Here is a 21,831-nt window from a genome sequence, read left to right as displayed (position 1 = left end):
CCCTCAAGCTCCCAGGCCTCTGGTAGAGGACCCGAGCTTGAAGGATAAACCGCCCGCAGGGGCGTGCTGGGTGTTTAAGTTTATATATATATATATATATATATATATATATATATATATATATATATATATATATATATATATATATATATATATATATGTATGTATGTATGTATATATATATATGTGTATGTATATATATATATATATATATATATATATACACACACACACACATCAATCCATTAAATCCATCGTATCAATGTTAAACAAAACACATTCACATTACAATTTGTCACAAACTAATCTTTATCACACATAACAACAGCTCCTTAAAATTTTTCCAACCCAGGTGACCATAGAAGAGAAAACAAGAGTAAGTTCATCACTTTGGTCCATACTACAGATACTATAGTGTACTATACTATAACGTAGACCTAGTTTTTGCAGGCATTTATTGTTATATATAATGCAAAGGAATAAGCTCGCCTGCTTTTTATAAATATAATTATAATAATTCCCATGAGCAATAGTACAAACCAAACAGCAAAAATTTAGACAGAAATTATTTACACATGACTTCAACTTAATGTGTTGTCATCAGGATTGGCGATATGAAAAAGATAAACAGTGTTCTATGCAGTTACTGAATTTTTGCCAGAATTTAAAAGAGTGCAAAACAAATTCAAATATAAACTATTTCTAACAAAATAACTATGCATCACAGTTTCTACTGTGTCATCTCCTTTATGGATTTGTTGGATCCTTGGTGCTGGAGAAAAAAACTCTCTGCACAGCATCGTCAGAACCTGAAAGGACATGAGTTACATTTAAATTAAGGCAATGCACAAGGGTTGTACACAAGCCAACATGTTGCAAGTAAAACCTGATTGGCAGATGAAGTTGAGGTTCTCCCCACAGGGCTGGTCCTGCCAGAGGAAGTGGTCCGTGCTGGCCACGCCTCCACAGGTGCTGGAGTAGCTGTCAGGAACAAAATCTTGTGGCCAATTCAAGAAATTCATGGAATGTCCAGACATCCAGAACCACTCGTCTCCTCTGAGGGATCTTTTGGACAGAGAAAAATATATGAACAGATTTAAACTGAATGAATAAACTGCTATTGATAGAGCATAGGCAGCACTTGTTTACATTGAGTTTGACAAAAGCTACATGATTGATATTTATCTTTAAAATAACAATATATATAACACTTCAGTCCAAACGGAGTAAAAAAAAAAAAGAAAATAAGAAGAATTTCACTACAAAAAAAAAAAAGTGTACAAATCAAAGTGTACAAATCAATCAATAGAAATTTCTTTCAAATTTCTTGTGGATTAAATAATGTCAATTAAGTTTCTGCCACCCCTATGTTAGAGCAGGTTTGCTGTTGTCTGGGAAAGGCAGCTGTGGAAATGAGTATACACAACAAAACAAAGCATCTGACTTATAGATTTACAGTACCATATAACCCTATTAGAGCACTTCGCTCTTGCTCTGCAGGCCTACTTGTTGTTCCTAGAGTATTTAAAAGTAGAATGGGAGGGAGAGCCTTCAGTTTTCAGGCCCCTCTTCTGTGGAACCAGCTTCCAGTTTGGATTCAGAAGACAGACACTATCTCTACTTTTAAGATTAGTCTTAAAACTTTCCTTTTTGCTAAAGCATATAGTTAGGGCTGGACCAGATGACCCTGAATCTTCCCTTAGTTATGCTGCAATAGACGTAGGCTGCCGGGGGATTCCCATGATGCATTGAGTTTTTCCTTTCCAGTCACCTTTCTCACTCACTATGTGTTAACAGACCTCTCTGCATTGAATCATATCTGTTATTAACCTCTGTCTCTCTTCCACAGCATGTCTTTCATCCTGTTTTTCTTCTCTCACCCCAACCGGTCGCAGCAGATGGCCCCGCCCCTCCCTGAGCCTGGTTCTGCCGGAGGTTTCTTCCTGTTAAAAGGGAGTTTTTCCTTCCCACTGTTGCCAAAGTGCTTGCTCATAGGGGGTCATAATATTGGGTTTTTCTTTTCTTTTTTATTGTAGGGTCGACCTTATAATATAAAGCACCTTGAGGCTGTTGTTGTGATTCGGCACTCTATAAGAAAAATTTTATTGTTATCAGAGATCATTTCTTCTTTGAACAATTGGTAGTTATTTTCATTTTCTTCATACATTGTTCACATTTCTTTCTAGCTTTTCTTGTTTTGATTTTGTTATTTCTTTGATTTCCTTGGGGTCATCTGACATTATTTCTAGTTCTTTAATAGATATTTTTTATTACACTTGTGATTGGAGAGCTCCACCATCTCATTTATATTTTGTCATGCTGATTCACTGATCTGTAGATGTACATCAACTAAATGTATCTATAGCTATCAGTACCTGCGCAGTCCAAGCCAGACGTGGTCTGTGAGGGAGAAAGGAACGAGGCCCAGCAGCTGCTCCAACTCGCTTTGCTCCTGTTGGTTGTGAAGGCTGAGCAGGTCCCAGTAATAACGTCTACAGTACATCAGAGCATCAGACCAGCAGAGCCTCTCTCCCACAACCGTCACGTTCCTGCCACCAAACTGCAGGCTCACAGGCGGAGGAGGGCTGGGAGGAGGTGAAGGAATGACAACATCTGGCACTGCAGGGAAGTATTCTTATTAGAAACCATATTTGGTTTTTTATTGTTTTCCGTTTATTTTAACATCTTAAATTGCAATGTTCTGTATTAAAATTGGACACCGAAAGCTAACTGTGAGCAAAGATAAAATATTAGAAAAAAGGGTAACTGTCACGGTCCGGGGCAGCGGCCGTGTGAAGAGTGGAAAGGAGGACTCAAATGCAGCACTTATTCAGATGTGAAGGGTGATTTATTAACAATACCAGACATAAAGTGGAGATGGCAAACAGAACTAAGGACGAACTAAACTGGGATAAACTACACAGAGGAGTGGCAAACCTGAACATGAAGGGAGAACAGCAGGGAGAGCACGCAGAGGATTACCCCAGGTATGAACACAGACGACGCGACGAGGAGCAGAGGAAAACACACACTATAAGTACACAGAGAGACACTGGGAAATCACACACAGGTGGGAGACACAGCTGGACCTGGTTAACCTGACGAGACAGGGGAACACTGACACCAGGGACCAATAGAGGGAGCACAAACCCAAAACCCAGTATCTAAAATCCCAAAACACAAACCATCCCAAAACAGCCATGAATAATAATGAAAGTAATAACAATAAAGAACACAAACACAAAGTCACCGAGTCATGGTCGCAGGACCATGACAGTAACAACAGTAAAAATGTTACCATAATTTGAGCACACACAACAACCAAAGAACTTCCAAAAATAGCACAACAAGACCCTACCAGGCAGAGAAGCAAACACCTCCACTTCACACAGCGTCAGAATTTTCGGAGATCCTGGTATGATCACACTGATGTAGCGACCTTCCATTGCATTACACTGGAATGTGTATGTTGGTGTACCATCTAATGATTCGATCATGCCACAACTGATGGATTTAGAGAAACAACAAAGAAAATGTCAGTTTTGATTTCTAATCTATGTTCAAACATTAGTTTGTTGTTGTTTAAGTACAGAACAAAATTTAACTTAATGGTTATGGAGAAATGCTCAGAAATCAGATCTCACCTGGGGTTTTGGTTACCATTTTGATCCAGCGAGTTCCCGATCAGGATCTGTGCCCCAAGAATCCTTTCTGTATAACCATCCTGTCTGTTGATGATGGTGACAGCAGTGACTTTATAGACAGCCAGCAAGTCTACTCTCCACCAGGGACCCAGATCTTCTAAAGTACGTGTACAGCATTCTGCATACAAGTTTCCATTTCTGCATCCATCGACACCTTTTGAAGGCCCATATGCTGCACTAACGGATGACTGTACTGTTTCTCTGTTTAAGGCCACATTTTGAAGCGGCTCCACTAAATTGTTGAAAGGAAAAAATGGGCATGAATCAGTAAAAGGCAGACGTTTTTCAGTAGATCAGATCCAGTCACTTAAAGCTCTACCTGCTGGGGCAGCATACACCTCCACTTCACACAGGGTGAGAGTCTTCTTCTGTCCAGGAAGAAACATATTCACAAAGCGACCCTCCATGCTGCCTCCATCACACCGGTATGTGTAGGTTTTACCCGCTTTGATATGTGAGATGGAAGCACACCTGACAGCAGAAAGTGTGGGGGCAGCATTATGTTAGTATTATGGACTTCATGTTAAGGAAAAAGTAACATCAAGTAAATAACTAGTCCTGTGGTCGATAATATGTATATTCTAATTGCTGAAACATTGCTGTTCAAGTTATTCTAAAATAAAACAAACAAAGAAAAAAATCACAATGAACATTGACTGATATAAAATTACCTGGGATTATTGTTTCCATTGTTCTCCAGTGAGTTTCCTATTCTGATCTCAGCTCCATCCAGTCTTTCAACACAGCAGTCTCCTCTGTTGGTGACTTTTACAGCAGTGATTGTAAAGCTTCGCTGCAGGTCCACCCTCCACCAGGGGTTGGTCTCGTCTTCAGCCGTGTGGCTACAGAACCCATTGCTATAGAACGAGTTCCGTCTGCCATCGATGGCTTTGGACGCAGTGGCAAAAGAGAGTGTAGATGACTGGGTAGCTTCTCCTTTGAGTGCCACATTGGGTAATGGGTATCCTTGAAGGAAAACCAAGAGGACAATAATTTCTTTTGGTTGGGCTCTGACAACCCTTACTGGTAAAAAAAACAAAAAACCCCAAAACAAATAAGGATTAAAGCATCATTATATTTTTTCAGTAATCAAAAACACCCTGACACGAACACCTTCATTTGTACTTTTACTCAGTCACTTATAGTCTTCCTTATCAGCATCAGAATTAGTGGTGCAACGGATCAAAAATCTCACGGTTCGGATCGGATCACGGTTTTAAGTCACGGAGAGGATCAATTTTCGGATCAGCAAAAATAGAAAAAAAAAGACAAAAATTCGACTCACCATTTATTTATTTAAGTATTTTTTGCCTATTAAAAAACATTCAACTGAAGACTCATTTCACTCACTTATACAAAACAAATTAAGGTGCATATGGACATTATGGATCATGCTGGGCAGCCTCTGCATCCTCTGCACACGGCCATAAACAACCAGAGGATTCTGTTCAGTAACAGGTTGCTTCTCCCAAAGTCAAGGACCAGCAGACTTAAAAAGTCCTTTGTCCCACACGCCATTAAACTGTTTAACTCCTCGCTGGAGGGGAGAGGGAGGGGAGACGGGGACAAAGGATGGGGGAACAAGTAAGCTGTAATGCCTTTTCACTGTGCAATAGTTTTTGTTAATAACCAACGGTGTAATAAATCAAATCACTTTTATTGTCACTTCACATGTGCAGGTACATTGGTACAGTACATGTGAGTGAAATTCTTGTGTGCAAGCTTCACAAGCAACAGAGTTGTGCAAAAAATACAATAACATAAAACAAGCAAAATATAAGAATGGCTAAATCTGAGAGTAATAAATAAATATATGTTCAATAGACTCACTTGAAATGTGCCGTTCCCTTGTATTCTTATTCCTATTTATTCTATTTATCCCTTTTGTATTCCCTGTATTTATATATGTGTATATATGGTATTGTAGCGGCTCAGGGCTGTTCGGGGTTCTGTTTTTACAGTTATGTTTTGTTTATGTTACCATAGTGACGGGTGACGCCCTCTTGCTGCGACGGTGTGTCCTTCCAGGGTCAGAGGGCGCCCTGTGTGTTGTTGTTGTTGCTGTGCTGTTTCCGCGCTGAGCAGTGAGCTAGCGGCAGTGTTCTTCTGGCAGATGTAAATAAATGGCGGTGCTCCCTGGCTAAGAGGGCGGGGGAGCAAGACCGAATGGAATTCTGTCTCCTCCTTGTCTGAGCTTGCCACATTTGTGTCAGAAGTGGGATAGCTCACCCTCGCCGTAATGGAGAGAGACATTCAGAAGCTGGAGCAAACTGTCGAGGAGAACATTCACCGCTTGGGAAGCTGGCGATTGAAGAGAGAGGATGTGAGCGGCCATGTAAGTCCCCCGACGGGCCCCGATGGCGCGAGCGCACCACGGCGGCAGCCCGTCACGACAGACGCTAGGGCAATGCTTCATGGGCTACATCTGTCGACCCACACGCCAAGCCCCCAACCGCGAGCAGTTATGCCTTCCACGCCAGTTAAGGTACCGAAATACAACGGGCTAACCCCGCTAGAGCCCTACCTCTCACAAGTGCGGCTGGCGGCCAGACATAGTGGCTGGAGCGAAGAGGAGACTGCTACACACCTAGCGCTAGCATTAGAGGGAGATGCACTGCAGATACTCCTTGATCTAGCCCCGGCAGAGCAGCATGAGCTCCAGGCCCTCACCGCGGCACTCGAGAGGCGATTCGGGCAGCGGCACTCCACTGATCAGAGCAGAGAGCGGCTGACCAACCGGAGCCATTGGCCGGAGGAAAACCTGGGCACCTTTGCAGCAGACGTGTTGCTGTATGCTCGTCGTGGCTATCCGGAGTTTCCAGCAGCAGCCCGTGAGGAGCTTAGCCTGCATGCTTTTCTGCGAGGACTTTTCCCAGAGCGACAACGCCAACACGTCCGCCTGGCCATGCCTCAGGGCTGGTGCTCACCTCGCGACCTAACCAGCAGGTGCCCCCCCCCAAACAACCCCCAAATCAGAGCCGCAGACTGCGACGGGGAGGGGAAGGTTGCCGAGATATCCCAGCTGCAACCCTCGGTGCCCCGGAGGCGTCCTCGTCGACCGACCAACCACTGCTACCGGTGCGATGAGCCTGGCCACATGGCGCATGACTGCCCAGCACCAGCCCCGAAGACCAGAACTACACAGCCTCAGGGAAACGAGGAGGGAGCGGTGTAGCGAGGGGACCACCGCTCCAGCTTCCTGCCCCCCTCCAAGGACGATGCACGGTGGTGGGCCGAGTTGGGCACCTCAAGGGACTCTACCTGAGCTGCTGTGTTGAGGACCAGCCATGCTAGGCCCTGGTGGACACGGGGTCTACCATTTCCCTGATACGACCTGGCGTGCCCCTGGAACATCCGGGCCACTGGTGAAGGGTTAGTTGCCCACAGACACCCAGCTGATGACAGTGACGGGGGAGAAAACTGTTATGCGGGGGAAGAAACCGTTGCGGATCCGAGTGAAGGATCTGGAGCTGGTGCACGACTTCTGGCTTGCCGACATTCAAGACCGGTGCATCATTGGCCTGGATCTGCTGAGCCGCTGGGGGGCCTGCGTCGACACCGTGAAGCTGGCTATCACTCTTGGCGCAGAGACTTTTGCCCTCCAGCGCGGCCAAAAGCAGGGAGCGAAGGGGACCAGACGAGACAGGCGTCGGGCACCTGCCGCTCAGCAGATTTCGGATGCCGGTGGCTCTGGGTCATCTCCACTTGCCTCAGCCTCTCAGCCTGACAAACCTCCCTCGACCGAGACCATCGAGGCTGTTGATGACCTTTGGCAGCGCAGCAGCGTAGGCCTCAACGTCGACCAGCGCCAGCGGTTGAGGTGCCTCCTGGATGAGAATGTGGACATCTTTGCTGCCAGTGACAAAGACTGTAGGCAGACGAGTCTGGTCCAGCACACCATCGACACCGGCTCTGCTCAGCCCATCCGTCTGCGCCCACACCGGCTGCCCCTCTCAAAACGGCAGGTAGCAGAAGAGAAGATCCGTGAGATGGCTGCGGCTGGGGTGATCGAGCCATCCAATAGCCCATGGGCGGCACCCTGGTTCTGGTGGGGAAGAAGGATGGCAGCCCGAGGTTCTGCATGGACTTTTGCCGTCTCAATGCAGTCACCAAGAAGGACTCGTACACACTTCTGCGGATCGACGAGGCCCTAGATTACGTTACCAGCTCCAGCTGGTTCAGCTCCCTCGACCTACGCAGCGGTTACTGGCAGGTGGAGCTAGCCCCCGAAGCAAGGCCTAAGACTGCATTCACCATTGGACAGGGGCTGTGGCAGTTCAGGGTCATGCCATTTGGGCTCTGCAATGCGCCAGTGACGTTTGAGAGGCTGATGGAGAGGGTGCTAGTGGATATCCCTGGTAGCCGCTGCGTTGTGTACCTGGATGACCTGTTGGTGCACGGTGGCGACTTCGACAGTGCACTGTCTCACCTGAGCGAGGTCTTGAGTGCCATCCGACGAGCTGGGCTGCAGCTCAACCCCGCGAAATGCCGGCTGTTGGCGAGAGAGACCACGTTCTTGGGCCATGTGATCAGCGCTTGAGGTGTCGCTACTGACCCCGCAAAAGTGGCTGCGGTCCGGGACTGGCCGACTCCCTCGAACGTCCAAGAACTGTGGAGCTTCCTGGGCCTAGCCTCCTACTACCGTCAGTTCATCAAGGGGTTCGCGATGATGGCCAGCCCCCTCCACCGCCTGACTGACAAGGGACAGCTGTTTGGCTGGGGGGGGATGCCTGTGCTGCGGCTTTTGCACAGCTGAAGGAGGCCCTCACCAGAGCCCCAGTCCTGGCCTACCCCGACGCCCAGCAACCTTTCATTGTGGACACTGATGCTAGCAAAGTAGGAGTCGGGGCGGTCCTTTCCCAGCAGGACGAGGCTGGAGAACGGGTGGTGGCGTACTTCAGTCGTGCCTTGGGGCGAGACCCACGACGGCCTCCTGTACCGGAGATGGTGGGCCCCCGGTCAGGTCAGAGATCTCCTGCAGCTGTTGGTGCCTCGGTCGCTGCGGTCACAGGTGCTTGAGCTGGTCCACAGCTCGGTGGGGGCAGGACACTATGGGAACGCCAAAACTCTCCGCCGCCTCAGGGGACGGTTCTACTGGCCTGGCTGTCGACGGGATGTGGAACTTCATGTGCACTGCTGTGACACCTGCATGGCACAGAAGGGCCCAACTCAACGCTCCACTGCCCCCCTTCAGCAGTACCTGGTGGGGGCCCCAATGGAAAGAGTGGGAGTGGACGTCCTGGGGCCGGTATGTGTTGGTGGCTATGGACTATTTCACGAAGTGGCCAGAGGCCCACGCGGTGCCGGACCAGAGCGCAACGACGACGGCCGAGAAGCTGGTGGAGGAGATGTTCACCCGTTTTGGGGTCCCGGCTTAGCTCCACAGTGACGAGGGGCGTAACTTCGAATCGAAGGTCTTCGGGGAGATCTGCCGGCGGCTGGGGGTGGAGAAGACGAGAACCACACTGCTCCACCCGCAAAGCGATGGCTTGGTTGAACACTTCAACCGCATGCTGGCCACCCAGCTCGCCATTCTCACCAGCCGCCACCAGCGGGATTGGGACCGACATCTGCCCCTGGTCCTTTGGTCGTATCGGACTGCAGTTCAGGAGTTCAGCCAGTGCACACCTGCCGCTCTGATGTTTGGACGGGAGTTCCGGACGCCTGTGGATCTGGTGTTCGGGTCCCCCCCTGAGCCGGAGATTGATGGTGGGCCAGAGATGGACTACTACAGGAGGCTGAGGGAGCGGCTGCAGGTGGTTCATGACTACACCCACCAGGCCCAGGCCAGCGCCGGAGTACGACAGAAAAGAGTCTACGACACCAAGTGCCGAGGGGGGGGTTTCATGCCAGGCGACAAGGTCTGGGTGTACTGCCCGGTCCGCAAGAGAGGAGTGTCCCCCAAACTGTGCAGTCACTGGCAAGGGCCGGCGGAGGTCATGGAGCGGCTAACAGAAGTGGTCTACCGCATCCGCATGCCGGGCCTGGGGTGCATGGTGGTGTTGCACCGGGACAGGCTCTCACCGTACCGACCGCTCGCTCCGGCAGACGCTGGGGCAGGGGATGCTGGTGGCACCCCATTTTCTGACCGGAGTGACTTTTCCCCCGCCGGTCGAGACCGGCCGGTGCGCCAAAAGAAGGCACCTGGACATTTGCAGGACTTTGTGTGGGGTAATGGGGTCGTCGGGGACGACTGACCCCTTAGGTGGGGGCTATGTAGAGGGTCAGGGCTGTTCGGGGTTCTGTTTTTACAGTTATGTTTTGTTTATGTTACCATAGTGATGGGTGACGCCCTCTCGCTGCGACGGTGTGTCCTTCCGGGGTCAGAGGGCGCCCTGTGTGTTGTTGTTGTTGCTGTGCTGTTGCCGCGCTGAGCAGTGAGCTAGCGGCAGTGTTCTTCTGGCAGATGTAAATAAATGGCGGTGCTCCCTGGCTAAGAGGGCGGGGGAGCAAGACCGAATGGAATTCTGTCTCCTCCTTGTCTGAGCTCGCCACAGTATATTACTGCTCACATTCTGCAACTTCTGTCAGTGCTGTGCAACTGGAAACTGAATTTCCCAGAGGAACCCACCCGAGGGATAAATAAAGTTTCATCTAATCTAATGTAATCTATAGGGCAGTACAGGGCTTTGTATCTACCACTCCACTGTGATATAACGAGCGGTCACAGTCACGTGGCTTTCCGTTGCCCTGGAGGTCCACCCATTTGTAGTTAGAGCAACAGAAGATGCCTGGGACAGTTCAGCCATAACTTTAAACTTCTCCTGCTCATTCATGCTTGGAACGATCTTGTCACACTGAAGTGGACGCTATATAGCGTGGCTCAAGCACGTTCATCACAGTTTAAACCCCTTGTTTTGCACAACGAAATACGGCCTCCCGTCTGCAGCTAAACACCCCATTAGCTTTTGCAATAGCTTTAGCGCGGTCGGATTGGGCAGCAAAAGGCTGCTTAAATACCGCAAACTCCTCTACTCCGCTACTTGGACCGCTAGCGCTGACCATAACTACCGCTTGACAGACCCACCACGCGCACCATACACATATTTTTTTTTTCTTTTTCGAATCTTCGGATCACGTGCGTACCAAACCGTGGAGTGGGATCAGTTCAGATTTCGGATCAACCGTGATCCGTTGCACCACTAATCAGAATTAAAGGTGTTTACCGTAGTACACTTCAACCTCGCAGAGATTTAGGACCTTTGCACTTCCTGGTAGGAACACAGTGACGTAGCGTCCCTTCACAGAGTTACATGGAAAGTAAAACGCTTGTCCCTTGGGAATGTGAGAGATGACAGCACACCTGTGTACGAAACAGTCAAATAGAAAAAGTATAAGAATGAATAAAAAAAAGCCCTACTGATATGATGATTACTGACTTACGGTTATAGCTCTTTCACCTGATGCTTTCAGGGCCACTGATTGATGTTGAATTTCCAATCCAGATTTCAGCACCATCCAGCCTGTTTTCCATTTCATCTCTATTGATTATCATTACAGTCCCAATTGTATACACATTTACCAGGTCTACTCTCCACCAGGGATTAGATTGTCCACTGGTAAGTGTGCAAGACCCTCTTTGATAGCTTGCATCTCTGTTTCCATCAACTGCTCTACCAGCAGTACCCAAGGGGTCACTGGTTGAAGATTGGACAGCTGTTTTTTTCAGTGCCAGATTGTAAAGAAGTTGACCTAAATGAAAAAAATAACTATTAATGAAAACATAGAGGGATTATTGTTATTTTCTTCTGGAATTGAGCATAAAATAAAATATATATTCATGTCGAGTGTCAAATTAGGAGTTCTTATATTTGTATTTGTGGTGGTTTGCAATAGGCAATTTACTGCATATTGCACTGAATGTAGAGTCATAGCTCGTAGTTTGACCTGATGTGTTTGCAGAGGTGGGACCAAGTCATTGTTTTGCAAGTCTCAAGTAAGTCTCAAGTCTTTGTCCTCAAGTCACAAATCAAGTCTCAAGTAATGTCAGGCAAGTCAGAGTCGAGTCTCAAGTCACTGGTGTAGAAGTTCAAGTAAAGTCACAAGTCTGAAACTTTGAATTTCAAGTCCTTTCGAGTCTTTAAAAAAAAAAACACGAAAAAAGAATGTTGCAGTTATATGCTAAATGTAAATATTAGACCATGTAATTTTAAAATCTGTGTTTTTCTCAACACATGACGAAATAGTGAACTTAGAAAATATACACAAATTGTGAAATTGCACCTCTATAAAATGCAGCTCAATTAAACTTAGCTCCAAGAATAATTTTCACCGACAGTTCTGAGATAAGCTGCATGTTATTCTTGGATGCGCTTGTAGGGCCGGCTTTAAAATCGCATGACAAAAATATCATACACATTAAAAAAAACGGTATCACCAACGGAGCCTGGACAAGATTTGCTAGTTAGATGAAGTCAGCTATCTCATCGTAGCAAAAGAGAAGCACCACCTACCGTTCTTTATGGAACTTCAACTGTCGGACAAAGTTGGAAGTTGCTCCATCTCTGTCTGTGATTCTCTTCTTGAATGTTTTGCATATTGCATTTCGGTTTTTTGTTGACTACTTCATAGTTTATGTACCTGAAAAAAATAACTCCTTGCAGCATTTTTGAGCGTTTTTTTTTATATTTTAAATCTGGTTATTTTGATTGGCTGTGCTACAGCTCACGCACACATAGTACGGAGTGTGGTTTGAATAAACGAATCAATGAATTGAATTAATGGTGCACACTTTCTATATAATATGTATGTTAAATTTTATATTTGGGGTGAAATATCAATTCTTTTCAAGTAAACCGGTTCAAGTCCAATTCAAGTCCCAGGTCATTGGTGTAAAAGTCCAAGTCAAGTCACAAGTCTTAAAACATTTTTTCAAGTCAAGTCTAAAGTCATAAAATTAATGACTCGAGTCTGACTCGAGTCCAAGTCATGTGACTCGAGTCCACACCTCTGTGTGTTTGTGATCATTTCTTCTAGGAGCGTTAATTATGGTGTGTTCACACCGAACGCGATAGATGAGACCAGAGCATTAGGTTTACATGGAAAGTCAATGTAGAAGCGCGATGATGCATTTTGTGCATTCACGCGTATCGCGTCTACTGCTCGAGTTGGAAAAATCTGAACTTCAGCGTCAATCCGCGCCGAGACAACCAATCAGGAGCCTGGTGACGTGGCCCTGACCTAGGTCAAAGTGGCAGGTCCAGCCAAAGCACTTCATTCTTCATTCAGTATGGAGGAATGGTTAATCAACGCCGTAGCAAACCACCTGGAGCTGTACGACACCAGCTGCTTTCTGTACCGAGACAGGAATAAAAAGGACCGAGCTTGGAGAAAGATACGTGAAGAGATCGGGCAACCTGGTAAGTTCATTCATTTCTCTTTTTAAATTTTTGACTGACCCGGGGAAGCCGCACAAAAGCTAGCAAGCCTGCCTACTGTCCCGCTATTTTCCCACTGATGTACAAATACCTTTCTGCTTTTATGTTGTCATATAGGAATATATGTTATTGTTTATTAATAAATAGCACACAGTGGTCCCGCTGTTCACTGCCTCGCGTCACTGCCTCGCTTTTTCGCTGATTTTTTATTGCACAGTACAGCATTGCATTCTGCAGCCTGATTGTCAAATCTCCTCCATGTCGTGGCTCCTGTGCTTGCCAAATTTATCATTTTTGGTTTTGATAACCATCACGTCCAATAGAAAAAACAGCACAAAAACACTCATAACTATGACCCTCATTCGGAAATACACACCTGCACCGGGATGGAAAAAGGCGCATGAAAGTGGCAGGCAGACGAAGACAAAATGCGGCATAATAATACTTTTACGTTTTAAAATCTACAAAGGTTTTCACTTTGAGAATCAACTTGTGAGAACTGTGACTAATGTTCATGTATGTGGGGAAAAAGTGTATAAAGTGCGTGGCTAGTTATTCTGAGAACCCCTGCTACAATAAATGAGGGACCACTGTACAGTATATACTTTCTCTATGACTATTGTTTTCAACCTGTTAACATTTAATATTGTCTTGACAGAGTCAACTGATTCTGCAAGTTTTTGCTTTATTACTTTAGGGCCAACCAGTAGAGATAAAAGAATAGGAAGAATGAAAAGATCTCAAAATATTGAGAATTTCTTCCTGAAGAAGGCTAAAATACAACCAGAAGCAGAGAGCAATGTCAGGGAAAGGTGGACTGAGCAGCAGTCATCATTGTCATTGAGTTCTACAAATGAAGGTATGTGTGAAAATGAATAAGGAAAATGCAAGGAAGGGATGTTTATATTGTCAATTGTTCAACCGATTCATAGGGGACGAATCCTAATATTTGGGAATAAATAATTAATAGGGGTGCAACGATATTCGTATCGATATTGAACCGTTCGATACAGTGCTTTCGGTTCGGTACGCATATGTATCGAACAATACAACATTTGTAATTTATTTTATCAACTTTCCTTCTGACGATGCTGTCTGTGTTGAGCGCTCAGTGAATCTGCGTTCGACTACTCCGCCTAGGCTGCACTGTCGAGCACAGATCCACTGAGCGCTCAACACAGACAGCATAGTCAGAAGGAAGAGCGCAGGGCAAGCTAGCAAGACAGAAGTTAAGCTCTCCTTGCAACATGGACCTCCCCCACCCTCATTCAGATCTGGCGTTTGGAATTATTTTGGTTTTCATGTGACGTATGACCCTGAAGGTAAGCGAATCATGGACTAAAGTAAAACAGCATGTTGGATGTGCCATGCAATGCTCAATTACATGGGTGGGAGCTAGTGTGTTAGCGCAGTTAGCTCGTTAACGTGTTGGCCGTCTAGCCCCATGCATGGGGCGATCGGCGGTAGCTCGTTAACGGAGATTTGCCGTGTTGTGGCGTTAAGGTCATTTCAACAAGATTAACCTGAAAGCACTAGTGGGAACACAACGAATATGACTGCACATTTACGCCGACATCATCCTAGTGCAAAGACAAAAACAACAAGCATGCTACTAACTTTAGCCGAGTCATTTAGACAGCTGTTAGCACATGATTCTCCTTATGCTGCTTAGAATATAGCCCAGAAGAAGCGGATAGTATAGCTTTTATTTTGGAAAGAGACATTTCTCTGTAATAAACTCTCTTTTCCAAAGATGAGTGATTCCTCAATCAGATACAGGGCTTGCAATATCGCTAGCCCGACGTCCTGGGGCTAGCGATTTTTTCAGTCGGGCTACCAGAATCTATCTCTTCCCTGCCCGTCGGGCTATTGTAGGAAGGAAAAATATATGTCAATGCTTTTGCATTCTTTCAGAAATGTAGCTGGGTAATTATGTCATTGGCATCGGTGAGCCACTGTCAATATGTGACATATTGAAATCGCGTTTGAATTTGCGCTTGTTTTTTGCTTTCACTTTGCAATCGTGCGAACTGTGTATAGAGAGCGACAGCACTGATCTGTGAGTGATGATAATTTGTGCACGAATTCCTCTGACATGGTCTTATTAATCGTTAGCTTACTATGCAAACATGACAAGTGAAATCTCCCGCAGCAAGCTTAAACATGTGAGAGGTTGATCGCGCAGAGAATCGCTGAGCTTATGTGAGTGCCTGTGTAAAAGCAGCAGGATTTATATTTCAGTTCTGCTGAGCCAAATAAGACAGGTCAGGGTGAAGAAGTGACAGCCAAAGAAAAGCTTATCACAAAACGGAAAAGTTATGACAAATCAGACTATAAGGCAAAAAGAAAGTGCAGCTTTATGGTTTCATGGACAAAAGAATTTCTGTGGCTGCAATATGACGAGCTAAATAACCAGGGCTGCACATAAGTGGTCCGCAGGTGCGCATTCGCTGTCAAAATAAAAAACACGCACAAGGGTTAGGGTTAAATTTAAAAACTGTACTTTTGAGTTAAAATATATATTTATAATTTTAATAAATGACAAATTAAAAAGGCATGAACATTTTTTTTGTATCGAAAAAATATCGAACCGTGACACCAAAGTATCGAACCGAACCGAACCGTGAATTTTGTGTATCGTTGCACCCCTAATAATTAACTAAGCAAATATACGTATTGTGGCACATAATTAGAAAGTAAAACAAAATCCTTCGTTAAATAACATGTTTTTTATTTAATGATCCACCTATTGTAAATCACTGATAATATTTGATGAAGCATAGAGTAGGTACTTGAGTAAATGTTTACTTTCAAAACATAAAGATTTTTGCAACTGCTGCTGTTTACAAATGTTTTTGCACTTCTTGTCTTCCTAACATGTAACACACTCTTATTAAAAGTTCAAGAGGTTTATTTTTGCACAATTTATACTGAAAACACTATCAAAAGAATATGGGCTCAAAATGTGGTCATAAATATTTTGTACTTGTAAATCAGCATTTGTATGTGTAAAAAAGATTTGTATGTGTAAAAAGAATTTGTGTGTGCGTAAAAAAGATTTGTATTGTATGGTCCTTATCATACATTCCTTATCATACACATATACTCAGTCAGTTGGCTGAGTTGGGGAAAGGTTCTCAATAGAGTTTTTGAGCTCAGCAAGGAAATCTGCCAACAGTGCTCCCAAATGCGCACTTTGCTGATAAACTGAGCGCACTGAGTTTGCGGCGCTTTGGTGACTTTGAAGCAAAAAAATGAGAATTTCGAGCTGCATTACAAACCATTTACAGTTCATGTGGAAACTGTACCAGTGCAGATTCAGATTGAGCTGCATTCTAATGGGACACTCAAGCGAAAGTAAAGTTAAAGCTTTTTTTTTTTTTAAAGTTTATTTATTCTGGAATTATATTCCTGTCTGTATTCATATTTATGTTTGCAAAAACATTGTTTTAGTGTTCAATAAATGTTTATCTTGTCTGGCCTGCGACCTAAAGTGTACCTTGAGGTTTGGCCCCCTGTGCAATTGAGTTTGACACCTCTGTATTAAGAGAACACTCTCTGTGTGAAAAGTAATGGCTCTTCCTTTGACAGTCATGAATTAACTTTAATTAACTACACACTGTAGAAACTTGAGTTCAATATCAGTGGACACACTCAGACCTGAGCAGACCTGCTGAATCAAGAAATCACTTAAAAAGAAGCTGTCTGACAAAGTGAAGCAGGCTAAAAGATCAAACAAAGTATCATCACTGATATCAGTCTAACTCCAACAGTGGAATGGTTTGTAGGTCTTTTCTAGAACCATGCATTTGTTCTGAGCTGTCAGATTTATCAGGATTAATTTGCCCTTTTAATAAAAAATAAATAAATAAATATGGATTTTCATTCAGCTTCATCTTATTGATCTCAACTGCCATGCACCGAGACAGTTTCATGTTGGTTTGAAGGTAACTTGCTCCAGCACTTGGCTGTGCTTTGATTTTGATTTGTGATTCTCTTGGTACAATCCATTGGTTGTCATTGAAATCAGCTTTTTAATATTCTTTTTTTCCAGTTCCCACCATATGCTAAGTTTGTAATTACTAAAAAGTGTTACCTGCCAGTGCTCCAGATGTTAATGTTAACATGATGGAAATGCCTGTTAACATATAGAGATTGAAAATATTTAAAAAACTGAATTATTATTTTGAATTGTTTTAGTGATGTGTGCATTAAATGCCATCTATTGTCATTTTACCTTTTTTTAATAGACAGTTTAAGAAAATTTAACTTACCAGTGAAGCTCCATATATGACTGCCCCTCATGGTTATTGAAAGTATCCAAGTCAAATTAATTCTGACATTACATATACTAATTAATGGTACACTCCAGCTGGTAGCTAGATTGACTTAGTGGCTCTGTAGCTTTCTACTAAACTCTCTTAATCACACCCTTATTTGTTGAGATTAAAAAAAAATGCAAATTTTAGTCACTAAAGTTTGCATGAACAACAAACACACCCAGATTGATATCTGCTGCTTCGTCTGTTCTGCAAAGGTTAGCAAGACTGGCTACAGAATTTCAAGGTCAATCCACTAATTTCACACACAACTAGGCCTGCATAATAAATCGAAAATCTATTGTCAGTGCGATATCAGCCTATGCGATGGGCCCATCGCAAAAAAATGGCATAAACTGCGACAATTGGGTACCTCAAAATGTTTACACATGTGCTTTAAAGAATTTACCAATCAAAGAAACCCCTTTACACATTTGACCAGTCAAATAGAGCCCTTCACAGCATTAACCAATCAAACGGATTAGAGGCCCGTCTCCCATGTAGGTGGGGAGCGAACAACGCTGCAGCAAGAGTTGTAATGGCTGAGAGTGAGACGCATGATGAGAACACTACTGACTATGAACTTGTGTTTAAAAAAAATAGTACCTCGCTTATTTGGAGGTACTTTGGATTTGATAAAGACAACTTTCTCCAAACACAGCTACTCTGCAAAATTTGCCAAACACTCGTGGCAACCACCAGAGGAAACACGACTAATCTCCACCATCATCTTCAATACAACCAGAGAGAACTGTTTGAATAGTTCCAGAAAGATAGGGCTAGCCAAACAAAGGTTGCTAATGTTAAGACAAAGAGTGCAGCAGTCCAACAGTCGTCTCTGTATCAGAGTTTTTCAAGTGGAACTCCTTATGAGAAAACGTTGAAGTAGTACAAAGAAATAACAGAGGCCATTACACATTTTTTGACTAAAGACATCATGCCTATAAATACAGTTAGCAGAGAGGGCCTCACCAGTCTGATACATAAAGTGGACCGGAGATAACGCATCCCCTCACGAAACTACTTTTCCCATGTCGCCATTCCACAGATGTGCGAAACATGTCGCAAGTCATATTTGAACTGAGCCAAGCTGAAAACTACGCAAGCACTGCAGACCTATGGTCAAGTCGTACAACGGAACCATATATGAGTTTCACAGTGCACTTCCTCACCGAAGACTTTGAACTGAAAACACGGTGTCTAGCCACTGTGTATTTTCCAGACTCTCACACTAGCGAAAATATAGCCCATGTATTACGTGAGGTGCTAGCCAGCTGGGATCTTAATGAAGTCCGACAAGTGTGCATCACCACAGACAACGCTACCAATGTTGCGAGAGCCACAGAGCTAAACAACTGGGTCAGACTTCAGTGTTTTGGACACAGGCTGCACCTAGCAATCAGTAAGTTTTATTCAAGGCAAAACTTTTTTTAACTATGAAAATGTGCTGTACGTTACTATCAAATTATTTTTATTAGCTTCAACTTATGTAATGACAATATTGATAAGGATAATGTTACCTTTTTTTTTTTTAGACAACTTTAGTTATACGTTTCAATTTGTTTTTACAAACAGGTTTTAAACAGGACTGTTTTTTTGTTTCCTCTTCTTTCTCCAGAAAATTCTGTCAAAGATGATGTCCGCAATGCCCGAGCTATTGGACTTTGAAAAATGTTAGTTGGACATTTTTGCCACAGCTGGAAAGCAAAGATGGCTCTGAAAAAAGCACAGCAGAAGCTTAACCTGCCAGAGCACACACTCATCACAGAATGCCCAACCAGGTGGGGTTCCAGGCAGAAGATGATTGAGAGAGTCCTGGAGCAGCAGCGGGCCATTTCTGATGTCATCTCAGCAGACAAGAAATCAAGACACTTGATTCCTACTTGGCAGGATCTTGAGGTACTGGAGTCTGTCAACCAGGCATTACACCCCCTTCAAGACTTTACAGATGCCCTGTCTGGTGAGAGTTACGTTAGTGTTTCATATGTAAAACCGGTCCTTCATCTGATGAAGACGTCGGTGCTTGCAGAGAAGTAAGAAGACAGTGATTTGACAAAATGAATTAAGAAGAAAATCCTTGACTACCTGATTACTAAATATGAAAATCCAGAAACCCAGGAACTTCTGGACATGGCGTGCTTCATGGATCCCAGATTTAAAGTCAGCTACATCAGCACTGACCGACTCTCAGACATCAAGACCAGAGTGATGTCAGAAATGGAAGCAGTGGCAGAGAAGGTATTCATGCATGCTTATATATAAAACCTTTCAATTCATATTTAGTCCAAAATGTTTACTTTTCCTGTATTCTGCTCTCTGTTCCAGGAGAGAAGCTCCGCTGAACCAGAGGCCCAGACAAATGATCCACCCAATCCTCCCCTGAAGAAGGCAAAAAGGTCACTGGGCAGTTTCTTCAAGGCATCTCCAATCCCTACTTCCTCTTTTATGCATGTTTCATAAGCTGTTGAAGCTGAGCTTAGCAGCCACTTGCTATCAACAGCCATAGACAGTAAGGAAGACCTCTTGGCATGGTGGAAACTCCACCAAATTACATTCCCACAGGTAACCAAGCTTGCAAGGAAGTATCTCTGCATACTTGCAAGTAGCTCACCTTCAGAGAGACTTTTTTAGTACATCAGGAAACATAGTAACATGTCAGCGCACATGTTTAAAACCTTGGAAAGTTAACATGTTGGTTTTTCTTACCAAGAACTTGCCATAAAAAACATCCACTCAGGAAGGATGAATGCAAGATAAAGAAACCTTTTTTTTTTTCCAAAAAAGTACAAACATACACTACCTACATTGTTCTTAATTGTTGATAATGTTAGTCTTGGCCAGTACTACCACAAAGGTAGACAATTGTTCTTTGGTGTGTTTCCACAGCAAACAAGTTCTTACCTATAGCTTAATCTAGTAAAGTTTCCTCTCCAGTTTTGACTTACATCATAACTACTTGGTGAGTGGTAAAATGATGAACAACTACATTGAGATAATTTGCAGTATAATTTAAGTTATGTTTATTTAAAACTAATTATAGACACCGGAAAGTATATCTTTCAGAATTCAAGCCTCAGAAAATTTTTTATGGGGGCAATGTTTCAATGCTAAAGTGCACTTTGTTGTTACACTGCTAATACAGCAGCTTTCTTTAAATAAAACTGTTGTTAAAACGGAAATTATATATTTGTTTGTTTTTTTGCTATTTATTTTATCGCAAGTCATATTGTTATCACAATATTGATCACAGTAATCGCACATTGCAGGTTTTCCTAATATCGTGCATCCCTACACACAACCATATCCGCTGCTGTTTAAATGCAAACTTTATTACCTTTTAAAAACATCCATTTGTGTTGTTGCATTTCTCAAGTGTAATCTACATTTTAATGTTAAAGCCTCTAACACAACAAGAAATACCCATTAATAATGTGATATATTGCTGAATATAGCAATGTATTACATTTGCTGTGGAGGGATATTTAACTTAGTAATAAGCACACATATTTAGTACAAGTAAAATTACTATGAGCAAGAGTTATGAACCAGACAAACATGTTTTTTGTGCAGAAGAGTTTACATAATTATAGGAGTGCAAAAAAGTTCTTCTAAATAAACTAAGCATTCCATTGTTAGTATGTCATTCTCCTTTACTATTTACTTGATGCATTCTTGGTGCTGTAGAAGTATACTCTTTGCACATCATCCACAGCATCTGAAGTGAAAAGGAGGTAAAGGAATTAGGTAGGCAATGTTTGTACAATACTTGCACACATGCATTAACATGATGTACTGTAAGCCCAGCCAGACCGGCAGATGATGTTGAGGTGCTTTCCACAGAATTGGTCCTGCCAGATGAAGTGTTCTCTACCTTTTACCATACAGAACCCCATAAAGGACAATTAGGATAAGGGGATGAACGTTTTTAAAGTGGTAGGTAATTTCAAGTGCAATGTTTTTACAGCTCTACAAATATCAGCAGACTTTACTGTATGTGCATTTTGTTGCACAGTGTGTCGCTAGTTAATTGTGCAGCTGCTGTATTTCACAGGAAGATTAAAGAACGAAAGCCAACTTCACTCAGAGAGGGAAAACGATCGGAAAGACAGGCCAGGAGAGGGCGATTAGAGTTTTTATTTAACGTAAGGACTGCTCAGTGGTGTTTGATAAACTGGAAACCCAAAGCTATTTTTAAATATTTTGAAACATCCTGCAAAACAAACAAAGGTATAGTGACTTTGTCTTATTTAACGTTTGCATGAAAAACCTCACTGTTTAGTACAGGATAAACAAATCCCTTTTCTGTACTGTGATGGATTTAAAATAAAGAAAGGTGTGTTGGACTGATGTTCATGGTCAGTGGTAGGTTATATTAACAGTAGTAAAGATTAATATGACTTTATACACTGAATTCCACCTTCACACCAGCAT

General features: G+C 43.6%; 1 protein-coding gene and 2 long non-coding RNA genes across 3 annotated transcripts; 2 read left to right on the top strand and 1 right to left on the bottom strand.

Annotated features, from left to right (window-relative positions):
• Positions 1-231: 231 nt before the first annotated feature.
• Positions 232-18,377, bottom strand: LOC120739329. The gene is made up of 11 exons (XM_040041079.1): positions 17,356-18,377; positions 17,178-17,219; positions 11,105-11,396; positions 10,871-11,007; positions 4,376-4,670; positions 4,024-4,175; positions 3,645-3,936; positions 3,359-3,504; positions 2,376-2,619; positions 887-1,065; positions 232-809 (listed from the first exon to the last, which is right to left on the bottom strand). The coding sequence occupies exons 1-11, from the start codon at positions 17,384-17,386 to the stop codon at positions 748-750; spliced, it is 1,872 nt and encodes a 623-aa protein (XP_039897013.1). The 5' UTR covers positions 17,387-18,377; the 3' UTR covers positions 232-747.
• On the top strand, positions 5,269-10,851 carry LOC120739360. The gene is made up of 2 exons (XR_005697182.1): positions 5,269-5,613; positions 10,202-10,851. It is a non-coding gene; the product is annotated as an uncharacterized LOC120739360 (long non-coding RNA).
• A 233-nt stretch (positions 18,378-18,610) lies between the features above and the next one.
• LOC120739358 lies at positions 18,611-19,839 on the top strand. The gene is made up of 3 exons (XR_005697180.1): positions 18,611-18,802; positions 19,019-19,638; positions 19,726-19,839. It is a non-coding gene; the product is annotated as an uncharacterized LOC120739358 (long non-coding RNA).
• Positions 19,840-21,831: the final 1,992 nt, after the last annotated feature.

This window comes from Simochromis diagramma, unplaced genomic scaffold, assembly GCF_900408965.1.
Source record: "Simochromis diagramma unplaced genomic scaffold, fSimDia1.1 OVJJ01000370.1, whole genome shotgun sequence".
NCBI lineage: Eukaryota > Metazoa > Chordata > Actinopteri > Cichliformes > Cichlidae > Simochromis > Simochromis diagramma.
The sequence above is the reverse complement of the archived record's forward strand: the minus strand, read 5'-3'. Positions and strand labels throughout refer to the sequence as shown.